General features: G+C 45.9%; 1 protein-coding gene across 5 annotated transcripts in view; it reads left to right on the top strand.

Annotated features, from left to right (window-relative positions):
• Positions 1 to 14,944, top strand: part of Kiaa1549l (KIAA1549 like) — a 274,999-nt gene that overhangs the window by 196,320 nt on the left and 63,735 nt on the right. For 4 of the 5 annotated variants that reach the window (XM_029536392.1, XM_029536391.1, XM_029536390.1 and 1 more), the window contains 3 exons: positions 4,277 to 4,461; positions 10,584 to 10,711; positions 14,219 to 14,400. In XM_029536392.1, the coding sequence (XP_029392252.1) occupies positions 4,277 to 4,461; positions 10,584 to 10,711; positions 14,219 to 14,400 (495 nt within the window). The remainder of the gene's footprint in view (positions 1 to 4,276; positions 4,462 to 10,583; positions 10,712 to 14,218; positions 14,401 to 14,944) is intronic. The other variant, XM_021192931.2, reaches the window with a different exon arrangement.

The raw sequence follows: 14,944 nt of genomic DNA, 5'->3' as shown, positions 1-14,944 counted from the left end.
GTGTGTGGACATGTGTGCACGTGGGTGTGCATTGTGTGTACTTGTCAGTGTGCGTGTGTGCATGCAGTATGTGCATAGGGACCAGAGTTATTATCAGGTGAGGTATCTTCCTCTATCACTTGTCACCTTTGTTTTTTCAGTCTCTGAACCAAAAGCTTACTAAATGGGTGCAGGTTGGCTGGTCCCTGCTCTCCCCTGTCAGCTCTAGGGTTACACATCTGTGTCACCACACCCAGCTTTTTTTTATTATTATTTGGTTTTTCAAGACAGGGTTTCTCTGTGTAGCCCTGGCTGTCCTGGAACTCACTCTGTAGACCAGGATGGCCTCGAACTCAGAAATCCACCTGCCTCTGCCTCCCAAGTGCTGGGATTAAAGGCGTGCGCCACCACCGCCTGGCTCACACCCAGCTTTTACAAGGGCTTTGGAGAACCAGACTCACTCTTACACTGCAGGCGCTTTAGCAACGAGCCATCTCCATGGCCCTCCTGGAGCTCACTCTGTCATGTACCTACCCACACTCTGAGACCTGGCAGAGGTTTTGCTCCCAGATCTGAACCTCTGTCTAACCTCCATCTGACCATGCAGACATGAGACAGCAAGTTCCCACTCCCTCTGACTTCCTGCACATTGCAATTTGTGTTGGCCACTCAGCTTGGAGGGTCACACTGGCCTCCAGTCTGTTTGCATGAGCACAGCTCACTTGACTATAAGAAATCAAAGGTACTTTTATTACATAGTAAGCAGATACATCTGTGGGGAAGCTGGAGCCCTGATTCGACAGTCTTGTCTCCTGAGGCACCAGCCCCCAAAGAATGTTGTTCTGTGTCTGTTGACATAAGGCACCTGCTTCCCAGACACAGTGGGGTGTTGGGGAGAAGGGTACACTGGGAATTGCCGAGCTGTAAAAAATGAGACTGCTCCAAGACAGAATGTTGCATTTCCATCTGAGCTTGCTTGCGACGTGAGTCTTTTTAGACAAAACAAGCAATTACCAGAATCACAGCCGAGGCCAGGAATGCAAAACATGCCATACTAGAGTTGGAAAGGGAAGCTTTGAGTTAAACCAAAATCTTCATTCATCTGCCGGTATGAGCAGCATCCCCTGGCTTGAAAGCTCTCTGGAGCTAGAACAGATGAGATGCTGGTGGTTCTGCACAGCTCCTTCCGTGTGCCTACCCTGGCCACTGAGCTTCCACATCTTTACCTGCTGCTGCTGAAAATCAAGCTGACCTACAGATGTCCCAGGAGCCGGCTGCTCATGCTCCTGTGGCTCTGCTGGCTGTCTCTCCCACAGTAAGGGTGGCAGAAACACTTTAATTCCCAAAGCCCCTTTGTCACAGGAAGCCAGCAGAGTGGAACTGTCTGGCGCTGCAGTCCTGCCAGGGAGAGTCAGGGACACTGCAGTGTTTGAGAGTCAGGGTGGCTGCATTGGAAGTGTGAGCAGAATTCAATGAGGGGCAAGGCACAGTGTGAAAGTTAGCGATGGCCACAGATCCATCGGCAGTCAAGGCAGATGGCCCCAGGGACATCACTGCATCCTCACTGCAGGCTGCAGAACCAGAGGAGGTCCTGGGGACCCTTCCTGAGACTCAGTAATACACTTAGCATGCTAAGCGGAGAAGGTGAGTGGGGCTCTTCTAGGAGCTGAGGCCACAGCGAGGATCATGCACCCTCCTGAGAGACAAGAGCCACAGATGTGGCCTGTTGCCACTGTCACCAGCTGGGTGTCTGCAGGGAGAGCATGAGAATAGGACGTGGCTTTACTTACGCCCTTCTTTTTAGTCACCCGTCTTTGTTAGTGAATTTGTAGCCTTTCCTCCCAGCCTTTTCTTCATGTAAAGAAAATATGGGAAACAGGTTCTTTAAGAAGAAAGTTGTTAGAGCCCACCCAGACGCATGCCAGGCAAGTGCTCTGCCACTAAACTATATATCCCTAGTGTAGAAATTGTTCTTTTGATTTGGCTAGCATATGTAACTGATATGAGAGTGATATTGATTATTGAGGTTGGAAGTTACCAATGTGTGTCAGGTAAGCAACTGATTGATCTTAGGTAATTTTCAAGTGAAAGTTTGAGCGCATTGTCCTGAGATTCTACATCGAGGAGATCGGCTCCAGCTTTAGCACTTTGCTGTGTTTTCCTGGGTACTCAGTGACCCTCTCTGAGCTTTTATATTTTTCCTATAACATGAAGACTAATGGCTGCCTTACTTCCACCATGGCTTTGTTGTGAAAACAAAAAAGGGAAATCAGTATTTTATGTGCCGAACTGTTTTTTAAAAAATGGTCAAGTTGCTAATGATGGTCACCTGGCAAGCTGTCATTTCTTAATACCTCTCTTTACATGCACTCATAAGTGACCCATAAGACTTCAGACATATCCAGTGGATAAAAACTAATGAAGGAGAATGGGTCAAATTGAGAGAGCGCTCAGGCAGAGAGTGAAGATGGGCACCGAGAATTCTTGTCCCATCACTGGGTTGGTTAGTCCTGGCTGCTGGAGACTTCTCATACCCCACAGTGTCAGTCAGAGCAGAAACCAGGCCAGGCACAGTAAATGATGCCCAGATAAGATGGTGAGGACAGAGGGGAAGGAAGGATGTGGGATGAATCAATGAATAGTGGTTAGATGTTTTGACACTCGATCAGCAGATCACGTTGCTGGTCTGAGATGGAGCCAGCATCTGAACCCAGGACTCTGCTGAAGTCAAACTAGGCAGGAGCACTCCTGTTGCACCCCTAGCCTCATTAGCTGCAGGGGGCAGGGTGCTAAGAGCAACAAGTTCTAATAGAGCCTATCAGGTATGCCCAACCTACAATATGTGGTCAGTCCCATGTACCCCAGGATAGCAATCCATATAACCCAACACAAAATCATAGACTTACTTAAAATATTATCACGTTTTGTTCATTGTTTGTCTGTTTGCTTGCTTGCTTGTCCTGAGACTTATTTTTGTAACTTGATTGCATAGTTCTTGAGCGTGATCTTTGTCGATGACAAGGTGCTATCTTAATGGTTGGACCTGCATGGTAGCAAATGAGTTTTGTTTCCATGTTTTCTTGATGATAATCAGAAGGGCTGCACCTAGCAAGGAAACAACAGCAGTACCCAAACACAGAGTGAGCACTTGGTATGTACGAGGGATGTGACCCTAGCTTGCATTGCTGATTTAGCCCTGTGGCACAGCGAGACCCCCAGGCATGGCTACACAAGCCTTTGGTTTTTACCACCTCACTAAAAGATGGTTGTTGGATTTTGCTCATGGCTGCCTTATCCACTTGGAGCTTCAGATACTGGCACAGCCTTGCTGATCTCCCAAGATGACTGACATCACAGGCCAGGCAGCACGCTTCCAAGAGAAGTTTGGATTAGAAACTGACTCCCTATGTCACACGTGCTATTCTGTGACCGTAGCTTCACACTTGGTGACATATCTCCTGCTACTCAGATCTGTGCTTTGCCTTATTTTGCAAAGACAGGGTGTAGGGCAAAACAGACAGCCTTCATTTCTCGGATGAGAAGGTTAAGGTTTATAGTCCTCTGACCTGGTAAAATTGAGTACATACTGTTACACACGGGGCTAACTAGGTATCTCTAGGCAGGGCACAATATGGGACCTGCAGTATCTTAATTAACATCTTAATTAGCATACCCAGGATGAGTTGTTTCTAACCAGCAGCATCTACTGACTTAAAATGAGTGGTGTAGAGTCCTTGAAAGAGGTTCCCTACCCCACAGCGATCACATCTTGTTCTACTCTTCATTTTCCTGAACAAATTGTACCTGCGGAGATTCTATTCTATTCTATTTTTACTTATTGACTTTACATCTCGCTCACTGTCCCCCTCTCAGTCACCCCCTCACACAGTCCTTCACCCAGCCCCCAGCCCCCAGCCCCCAGCCCCTGGGTCTACTCCCACCCTGGCACTTCAAGTCTTTGTGGGGCTAGATACTTCCTCTCCCACTGAGGCCAGACAAGGCAGCGCAGCTGGAAGAACATAGCCCACAGACAGGCGACAGCTTTTGGGACAGCCCGGTCTGTGGAGAGTCTTAATCCGGTAGAATTAACATGGATTCTGATTTTGCAAGAAAAGTGATATGCAGATTTGAATTAACTTTCATACAGCAGAAAGCTGGGTTCGGCCCTACCACATACATTTCGCTGTCGCTGTCTGTCTCTTCTCAAAGCTGTTGTAAAAAAAAAAAAAAAAAAAAAAAAAAAAAAAAAAAAAACCTTCTCTAGAAGTATGACCTGAAACTTTCTTCCTCTTCACAGCCCGTGCAAGGCTTTGACTACGCCAAGCAGCATCTGGGCCAGCAAGGGGCAGATGAGGAGGTCATCCCTGTGACCCAGGAAACAGTGGTCCTCCCCATACCTGTCAGAGATACTCCTCAGGAAAGAGACACAGCTCAGGATGGCAGCACCATCAGGACGGCTAAGTCCACTGAAACCAGAAAGAGGTAGGCATGGCCTGACAGTGAGAGCTGTGGCCCTCAGGCCAATTCCACTGCTATGTTTAAAACTCCCTTGTGCTTGCTCTGAATATTGAAGAGGAGAGCAGAGAGAAGATAGGAACCGTTGCCCGCTTCATGAAAGCGCCCTCGTGAGGACTCATAGCTGGTCAGCCACAGCAGTGGCGAGGAAGCCCTTCCATTTATGACAGCAAACTTGGCTCTGATGTCATCTGTTGTTAGCCCCTCTAAAGGGTACCTTTGCCTCATGACAGTTGTGTTTTTCCCCACAAGTGTCTCAGTAAAGCTTTCAATCAGAATCCCACACTGAGTATCTACTATGAGAAAAATGCTCTTTGACACAATTGAGGATGGTGAGTGACATTAACTTCAAACCTACACACACACACACACACACACACACACACACACACACATGCAAACACTCGGACACACACTTGTACACCACATACATATGAAGATGGAAAAAGAGAAAAGAGGAAGGAAAAATAACCAGAGTTCTTTGATTGGCATTAGTGGGACTATAAAAATGTGTCGGTGGATTTCTGCTCCCAAGACTCTTGTGATGGGCAGACATGGAGGTTCTAGCATGACAGTGTGTAGTACCCACAGCAGGGTCTGTGGAAAGCACCTTGGCAGAGACCAGAGACTATGAAGACCCACCCTGCCATCCAGGCATCTCTGCACAGTGGTGCTGTTCCACCGACCCTCCAAGGCTGGAGGACTCGGAGTAGGTGGGAATGGATGCATATCATCTGAAGTGGGAACAAAGTAAGTGTGGGCTTCTGCACATAGGAAAACAGAAGATGGACTCAAATTATGGACAGTCTTGACTTCCAGGCTCAGGAGGCTGACCTGGTTCCAGCAGCCATGAGAAGCTACTAAAAACTCTTCTAAGAACAGTGACATCTCACCTGTACTTCAGGACTAGTCTCAAGGCAATACAGATGATAGGAAAGATAAGGCTGGAAGGCTCAGTACAACGTCTTGGGAATGGCCACGTAAAGACGCAGTGAAGCCAACAGCAGACCCCATTGGTTAGCTGCAGCAACAGGCCTTAACCACCCATTCTCCCTTGCTTCAGAAACACTATGGATGCTGGAAACACTCACTCCTCCCTGCCTCCCTTCCCACCCCTTCCCTTTATATGCACTGCCCACTTGCTGTTCACCAGATACTGGAGCTATCCCGGAGAACAAGACAAACTTTCTGTTCACGTAAAACTTAGAAATCTGGTATGGAGAGATGGGAAGGGCGTAAGGGAGGGTGCTGTTTTAGATGGGAAATCAGGAAATACCTTAATAGTTGGTGGCATTTGAAAAAGACACCATTGGCATGATGCGTTGGCCATGGAGCTCGCTGAGGGAGGAACGTTCCACCCAGATAGAGCACTGCATGCAAAGCCCAGAGGAGGGAACTCCTTGAGGTGCCTGAAGAAAAGCAGTATGGTCACGAAGGCTGGTGTGCACCAGGGAGGGAATGGCAGCACGAGTCGGGAAGGCTGCCAGGGGCTGGTCACGTCATCTACCAGAGACCAAGGTAGACTGGGATCGGTATTGTGAGGATCAGGAGTCATGGGAGGGCTGGAAACGAGAAAGACATGCTGTGTGGTAAAAAAGGGTTACTCTGGCTCTGTGTACGAAACAGACTAGAGAGAGTCAGGGTAGAAGAAGGAAATCCCAAGAGGCCCAGGCGAGAAACAAGTGACATGGATGGAGCGTGACCAACCATGCATAGGTTGTTCATGCCATGAAGGAAGCTGGTGACAGGCTGCTGCAGGATTTGGAAATGTCTCTGCCGTGCGTTTGTGTTTGCATTTGTGTTAGCGAAGGCGGGGAGGAGATGAGCTTATCAGTCACCCGTAGGTATACAAATGAACGTGCTGAGAATCATTAGCCATATGAGTCTGGGGTTCGCTGGAGAGACTCGGAGTAGACATAACAGTTATGGGAGCTGGTGGAGTTCTGCATCCCTATGGGACTGGAAAGAGTCATCCAGGAAGGGCTGGGTATAGAAAGGAAGATGCACTCCACGAGCTAAGCCCTGGAAGCACTGTGGTCACTAGAGGTGCAGAAAATGAGCAAGAGTCAGCAAAGGACAGTGAAAATGCAAATAAGGATGAGAGGAAGACCGGAGAGAAGCCAAGAGACAGAGCAAGTTTCAGGAGAAGGGACTGTTCATATCAAATACAGAAACTCTGCACTAAAACCAAGCAACCAGGTTCTGTTTTATTCTAGAAGCTCTTGAAACCCTAAAATGACGACGAGAAGAGCAGAGGTGTGGATTTCACCTCATGTGGAAAATAAGGCAGAGACCCTATGAATTAGTTATCCTTTTTCCTATCACAGATCACTCCAAAACTTCAGTGCTTAAAGCAACCTGCCACGGTTCAGTTCACGGTTCGGGTAGGTCACTAGTTTGAACTCTGCTGGATGGTTCCGGTTTAAACCAGGCTGGTTGTTCGGAAAACCGCAGCCCGGGGAATGGACCCAGGGAGGGTGGCCCCCGGACGACCCCTGATACCGCACCTCCCATGGGAGGGGGAGGAGTTACCTGCACGTCAATCAACTGATAGAAATTGAGTCAACTAGGCTACTTTGTTGCTGACAGCCGTGTCTGGGGTGGCCTATTGGCCCATAACACTCAGTCCTCTCTCCACATGGACTCCTGTTCTAGCAGACTAGTTCCACCAGACTTTTTCACAGGGTGAGGGTCCAAGGGCAGAAAGAAAAGCAGCCCCAAATATAAACACTTCTTGAGTCTGTCTCTGTCATATTTATTTATTTCCTGTTGGCCAACCAAGTCATATGATCAAGTTAGGACACACCGTAGAAGTCCTCCCAAAGTTAGGTTGCATGGAGGTATGAACAAAGTTGGTTCCGTTATTGTAATGGTCGATTCAGCATGGGAGAGTGATCAAAGAAGACTTGGAGCACACGAAGACAGACAGACTGTTTGACTCATCCATCGTATTTTATTACCTATGGTATTATTCTCCTGATGATCCTTGCCGAGCACAATAAAGCTATGTTGACAACTTATCACCCATTTAAAAGAAACCAAAAAGGAAGAATTACTAAATTCAGATATTGATGTAGCACTTCTGGGAAGAATAAAAATTCTTTTCTACCTATTCAAATTGAGTAATTTAAATCCTGTAGGGATTAATTTTCGAAACTTGTTTGAAAACAAGCACTTCTTGAGTTAGCAAGGAGTCACCTCTTTTTAAGTTCAATTATTTATTCCCATTTTTATCAAGAAATGTTAGCTTATGAAATAGAGAGAAAGGGGGGATAGCTACACTGCAGCATGATTTCCACACTTGCTTCATTTTCTCATCATAAAAATGTGACTTTGCTAAGGGCTGGCCACAGCCTTCCCAAGGCTGTCACATCAGATGTCAGAGCCATCTCTGTTCATGTATATATAGTTGTGGAAGTCTAAGATCATTTATAGAGATTGTGTGTGTGTGTGTGTGTGTGTGTGTGTGTGTGAGAGAGAGAGAGAGAGAGAGAGAGAGAGAGAGNGAGAGGCAGACAGACAGACAGACACAGAGAGACACAGAGTGACACAGAGACAGACATGTATGTGTTTGAGTGTGTGTGTGCATCCATACTGATGTGGAAGCTAAAAGTTAATGTTAGGTGTCTTCCTCTAGGTCTCTCCTCCTTTTTTTTTCTTTTTTTTTCACTAAACCCAGCTCTCACCAGTTTGTAGGTTAGCTGACCATCAAGCCCCAGTGATGTACATGTCTCTGTCCCACACGAGGGTTACAAATATGCACCACCAAACTCAGGTCCTCTTGCTTTCACAGCAGACACCTTACCAACCGAGCCATCTCCCCAGTGCCATTTAGGGAGGTTGTAAGTACCACACCTAAGAGCAATCCCATTACGAACCAGGTTTCTGATTCCCCCATCTCGCCACATTCGTTTCCTCTTTCCAGCTACCTATGGACTGACTGCAGGCCCTCCCAAATGGCTCTGCTAGATCAGCCCCCAAATTTTGTAACTGAAAAATCAATGACTTAATAATTATTGATATGCTTACATTTTTTTAAAAAAAAATATTTTAAACAGAAGTCTGAGTATTGGTCCCAGCTAGGCTGTCCAGTATCTGTGCAGGTCCCTTTCCTCCTGTATGTGATGCTCTTCTCTGCCTCTGTGGCTGAGATTTATGGGTTGGGTCAAGGGCGATAGATAATCAAACTCATGGGAACAATAGCCGTTTGAAATGGACTCTTAAATTAGTGATGAGCCATACCATTTAGGAATCGGTTAGTCCCTACCCAAATCTCACATCTACCCACAGCTTCAGAAAGGGGACCATTGAGTTTTGTAACCTTAAATCTCAAGCTCACGGCTGATGTGTATTAGCTTTCAAAGGAACGTTTACTACTGTCATGTGCACACAGACTCTTTCTTCTATTTTGATGAGGAGTGTTGAGTTGAACACTCACTGTATATAGAGGTATATAGGCAGAGACAAAGGGTAAAGCAGATTGGATTTTTTTTTTCTCTGCAAAAATGTGCTCATTGACACCTTTCCTCAGAGTAAGAGAAACATCAGAGAATTCTTTCAGGATCAAATGGGGAAAGAGTATGAAAATGTTACAGAAAATCACTAAGCAGCTTACAAATGTAAAATAGACTACAAAATACTTCCCCCAACCCTGAGTTAAATGAAAACATTTTTACCCAATAAAGCCAGCTGGAGAGTAGGTGCTGTTAGCTTTTAGCTTCTGAAAACAATTCAAGGGCTTATGTCTCCTCTCTGTCTCTCTTTGTCTCTGTGTGTGCCCCCTCCTGGTCCCCAGCAGCATACAGTGATCAAATAGCTGCTGGGTACATAGTTATATATGTCATAAATATGCATTCAATCAATTAATGTCTGATCCACATTTCCCACCTACAGTCTTTGTAGTACTAATGTAGTACTAATGTGGTAAAATGTTAACAACTTCTCAGTCACATAAGTTGGGAGATGCTGCGTTAAGTGAAACAAAACACGGCAGAATTGATCAGCGACTCTGCCACCTCAGTTAGAGGCATCCAGAGAAGGATGCAGTGAACATTTCCCAAGCCCTGACAGGAAGGTCAGTCTTTTCACTATTTCCCCCAAGGTGGGCTGAGGGAGCGCACACCTCCAGAGGTGGCAGGCAGGAGCCCATTTTCCCAGAGTCCTAGAGGTGACAGTCCAGTCCTGAAGAAGGAATAAAGGCTGTGTGACCTGCTCCTGTCTGAGGCTGCTGCCTGAGACATATAGGAGGTTCTGAAGTGAGGGTGATTTGTCGCCGCCACCTTGCTTAGTCCTGGAAACTACTCTTGGGCTCCATGACTTTCACATTTCTCACTTTCTGACCTAGGTGAGCCATCTCCAAATCAGCCATCATTATTACGACCAGTGACTACATTGAAGGCACACAACACGGTCTCTAGGACCTAGAAGGTGCCCCAGCTGTTTGGTCTCAGATGTCAATAGTTTCATATGACGCTTTGCACAGAAAAGGGCAACAAAATTTTTTTCCTGGAGGAATGTACAGCTCAAATTAGCATTTCAAAATATAAGCAATTACTAGTCAGGAGTGTGCAGGTGTGCAGCTCTGAGAGTGTGAAGATCCCATGGTGAGGAGATGTAATCTGTAGTCGTCACGTAGCTCTGTGCTGTGGTGAATAGGCGAAGAGTTGTGTGCTTTTTATGCGTGACTGAAGATGCTCAGGCGACCAAAATACTCAGCATCCAGAGAGCTGTGTGAAGGGAGGGCACACTACACAGACAGTGTCACTGCTATTTCCAAAGTCATTGAGGTGATGGATTAATGAAACAAGAGATGAGACTGCAGGCTGGACTCACTGAACTTGTCCAGAGAGCCCAGAAGAGTAAGTGTACTTGAGAACAACCAGCCAGGCGCCTCACCTGGGAGGGAAGAGTGTGTGTGTGAGTGCGAATGTAGGTGGCTTTTGTTTCTTTTGTCTCCTGGATCATTTCTTCTTTGCCACTGAAACTGGAATTAAAGGCTACAGACATAAACTGTGCAAATAAAATAACCTTGAGAGGAGGCTGCTCTACTCGAAACTTACTGTCTACCCTGTTGCTATGGTTACCTCCAGCAGGTCGCCCAGTGAGAATGGCTCTGTCATCAGCAACGAATCAGGAAAGCCCAGCTCAGGGAGGCTCTCACCCCAGAATGGAATGACACAGCAGAAAGTGACAAAGGAGGAGTCCAGGAAGAGAAATGGTGAGATGCTGCCCCATCTAATACCTTCCCTGCCTCTCCTGTGTAATCACACGCACACGCTTGCACACACGCGAGCACATAAACCCAGTGTGCGTCCATCCCAGGCGTCTCTACTCTGCCCTGTGAGTCCTGGAATCTGTTGTGACCTTTGAGTGATTTCTCTCTGAAGTGGTCTCACCTCCTCAACCTGCTATTTATAAGGAAGTATGTACTTACTGAAGGAAGTATGTACTTACTGAGAGGGAAAACACTTTTTGGAACAAAGTGATGTTTGCTTAGAGCCTTAAATAATTCTTGGGTGAAATGGCATGATTTTCAACACCAAGTCCAACAAACTGACAGATCTCCAAAATGCTGCCTATCTTGGAGGTTTCCCCTCAACTCCCTTCCCTTAACTCCTTAACAAGTTTCAGGGTTTCACTGTGTACCAGTGAGTCTAACAAGTCTGTTACTAAAAACAACAACAATAACAACAACAAATGTATTATAATAAAACACCAAATCAACCCTGTTGGGCGTGGTATTGTGTCCAGCTGTAATTTCAGCTCCTTAGAAGCCTGAAGCAGAAGGACCCAAAGTCTGAGGCTGACCTGTATGACTTAGTGAGACCCTACTTCAAAATTACACAGCACAGTGGTGGAATGCCTGCATGCCCCTAGGTTCAGCCCCCACTACCCCCTAATTTATTAGTGAATAATTCAGTGGATGACTGATTCTCCTGGGATACTTAAATGTTTCATCTCACTCATGAAGTAAGAGTTAAATAAGAACATTGTTAATACAACGTTGGGTTGGGGGGACGGAACAAAGGAAGAAAGAAATAAACAGTGGAATTGTGTAGAAAGCAGAAGTGCTTCTTTCATCATCTGACAGGCTACAAAAAAATCTGAATGCTTTGTATGCAAATATAGCCCCTGTGGAATATTCAAAAACTACCCACTAGTGGTCTAGTGTTCAATCTAGAGCTGGGGTAACTAGGGTTAATTAATAAATGTTAGTGTACAGACCATTCTTGTTTTCCACCAGGCTTTCTGCATCTGTGGCTTCTGACTCTTTTTCTCTGGTAAATATGAACTGATAAAGGAAGGAAGGAAAACACAGTGTTTTTACCAGCAAAATGACTGGTATAGGTCTTTGTGGCTCCACGGCTTCACTAATTAGCCTAGCTGTGAGGCAATTTTAGAGCCTACTTCATGAAGTTGTTTAAATACAGTAAAAAGATTGGGTGTAACAGGTAGGATGTTGAATGGAAAACGACAACAAAACCAGCTTGATATCAGGTGTGGTCAGTAATCCCAGCACTCAAGAAACTGAAGCAGAAGATTGCCGTGAGCTCAAGGATACCTGTCCAATAAGTAAATAAAAATCAACAATTAGAATGTCTTTCTTAACAAGTACAGGTACTTGAACTTCTAAGCCAATGCAATATTATCTCTAGGAAAGGGGGATTGCTTGCATGAGTAAGTGTGAGGGGATACTTACAGGAACAGAAATGACTCTCAGACAGCTGCATCACCAAAGCCCATCCCAGCATGAGTGACAGCTCACAAAAGCAGAAGACCTGGAGCACACAGCACAGCCTACAGGAAGCTCCACAGTTGGAGTGTGTCCCTTCCAAGTGACTCAAACTCCCCGGCAGTTTGGCTGGTTTCTGCTTCTTGTAGGCAGCTGGTCTGGTCTCAGAGCCTTCCCTGCAGCTCAGCATTTCTGAGAGTGCAGTCTATTGTTTACTCCTGGGAAAGGGGCCTATTGACTCTGGTCAGTTCCAGGAACTTCCTGAAGCTATTTTGAGGTGTTTACCTTCTGTCTTAAGGAGCTTCCCTGCAGAATGAGGGTGTGTGAATCTTAGAAGAAACTGCTATACAACACCATATAACAAGTTACCCATAAACTAGAGACCTAATGCATTATCATTTTACAGTTCGTGGGTCGGAAAATTGATAATGGCTTGGTGAAGTTGTTCTCTGCCATAAAGTCACAATCATGTTGGCTTGGACTGTAGACATGAAAAGATGGCTCACTCATGTGTCTTCTGGTAGGAGGCCACCATGCCGTTCCATCTGGCTGCTTGAATATATGCAGAAGATTTTCCTAGAATGAGTGACCCAAGAGAGGACAGGGCGGGGGAGCCATCATGCTATTTTCTAACCAAGGCTTAGAAGCAACCCAATGTCATTCATGTAACCATCATTTCTCTCTTGGTTACAAAGGTCAGGGCAGTGGGAATGGGGCCACCGTGGAGACCTGACACCATGGAAACTAAAGCCATGGAAGGCTTTTTCTGTAGTTGACCAGGAAGTAGGTGATAAAGGTAGCCAGGTGTATAAGATGTGGTAAAACTATCCTCTAAAAATACATATGCATGGTGACATGTCTGATACATATGCATGTGGTGACATTTCTGATAGAGATTTTCCTCTCTCATCGGCTGCTTTGGCGACCTTGTATTTGAAAACCAGTCCGTAAAACTTAAAAAAAAAAAATCATCTATGTTTGACCCACTCCTGGTCTGTAAGTTGTTTTAGCTACATTATAAAATAAGTACTTCCTTGATTTAATTTGACAGATCTTCTGTGATTATAAATGACAGAAAAATCTACACACTAGGTTTCTCAATAATTTAAATAACACCCCAAGTCCCTTGAGCAGGTAGGAGGAAAGATGGACACACTTCGGTTACATTCATATTTTATGTAACACCTATTTTGCTTCCAAACTGCCTCCTAGTTGAGTTGCTTAAGCAGGCCTAATTTACCTTGCTGAGCCCGTTCAATAACCTGTCCTCCTTCTACTTACTTCATAGAATACGATTTAAAAACAAGTAAATCAGCTAGCTATGGCTGGACTTGAAGCCCCTTCTGTCAGCTTCGTTATGGAATCACAAAGCCATCTTATGTCTTGCAGCCAGCACAGCAGAACGCTCTGTCAGATGGGAGAATTAATTTACCAGCATGTAGGAGGCAATGAGTCCGTGTAATTAGTGGAGTTGTCTGTAGCTGTGAGTTAGTTCTCTGGTGGTTATTTCATAGCTTTCTTTTGTTATAGACAAGTAAAAGAATGAAAAACCTAAGTTGTTTGAGAAACAGCCTTGGGGGTGGGGGGAGGAGAGAGAGTGGAAGAGCATATAACCACAGCAGTACATGTGGCTAATTGACCTAGGCGAACTTGTCACTTAAAATCATGCAAAATGTGATAGCTTTATTAGCAGAGACTGGACTAAATGCTGTTGTTCCGGCTGTGGGCAGACTTAATAGATGCGGGTTTGGCCAAATTCACTTTTCTCATTTATATAAACATAGAGAATGAATTTACTTTTTATTATTTTCAAATGTGTCTTGTCCCTGTTTTGAAAGAGTTGTTTTTCTTTCTGTTTAACTGCAAACTTTAAAATTCTTCCCTACTTACTGATACTATAATAACTAGATAACTCTGCATCTTGAGATCCCTCACATCTCAATCCTGGAGCTCCCTACGTATTAAACCCCACGTGTTTGTGCCTGGCTTTAGTGACAGCGAGTGATGAAGAGGAGGGAGGAGGTCTCTTTGACAGCGCTGGCAAGGCGGCAGCAGATCCCTTTGACACATCTTCCGGATCTGTGCAGCTCATCGCTATCAAACCATCAGCTCTGCCCGTAGTGCACCCTGCCTCTGACAGGGGCCAGGAGTCCTCAGCAGCGCTCAATGGTGAGGTAAGCCTGGGTGGGGAGCCTGGCTGGACCACAGGGACTTGGTGATCCCTCGACAGGCGGAGTGCAGCTCGTGTCCAGTGGCCTCCATTTGTACCTCTGCACATGCCAGGTCTCAGTGATGGGAAATCCAAGTCATCCAGAGAGAGTCTGTCCACAGCATTTTCCCATCTGCAATGACCTCCTTTCTCCAGAACCTCTCATGAGTGTAGCCTGCAGCCTTTCTGTACTGCACTCCTGCACACTTCGACTTCCATTAGGATCCCTGTTGTCGGGGTAACAGGAGGAGGGTGAACTGAGAGGAGAGGAGAGCACACGCTGTCACTCGGGCAAAGAGCTGGCCACTAGAGACTCTGAAATGACATTGATTTCTGTGAGCAAGCTTGAAATAGCCCCCTGCTTGCTTTCTAGGTGGTGTCAATGTCAGTCAACTTCCCCGGGAGATGGCTGAGTTGGTAAAGTGCTTGCCATGAAAACCTGGGATGCCCCCCCCCCCCCGTGTAAGGTGAAGCACGCTAGCATGCATCTGTGGTTTCAGTACTGCGAG

This window comes from Mus pahari, chromosome 3 (genome assembly GCF_900095145.1).
Source record: "Mus pahari chromosome 3, PAHARI_EIJ_v1.1, whole genome shotgun sequence".
Lineage (NCBI taxonomy): Eukaryota > Metazoa > Chordata > Mammalia > Rodentia > Muridae > Mus > Mus pahari.
Note: the sequence above shows the minus strand (reverse complement) of the source record. Positions and strands in the feature narration are given on the sequence as shown.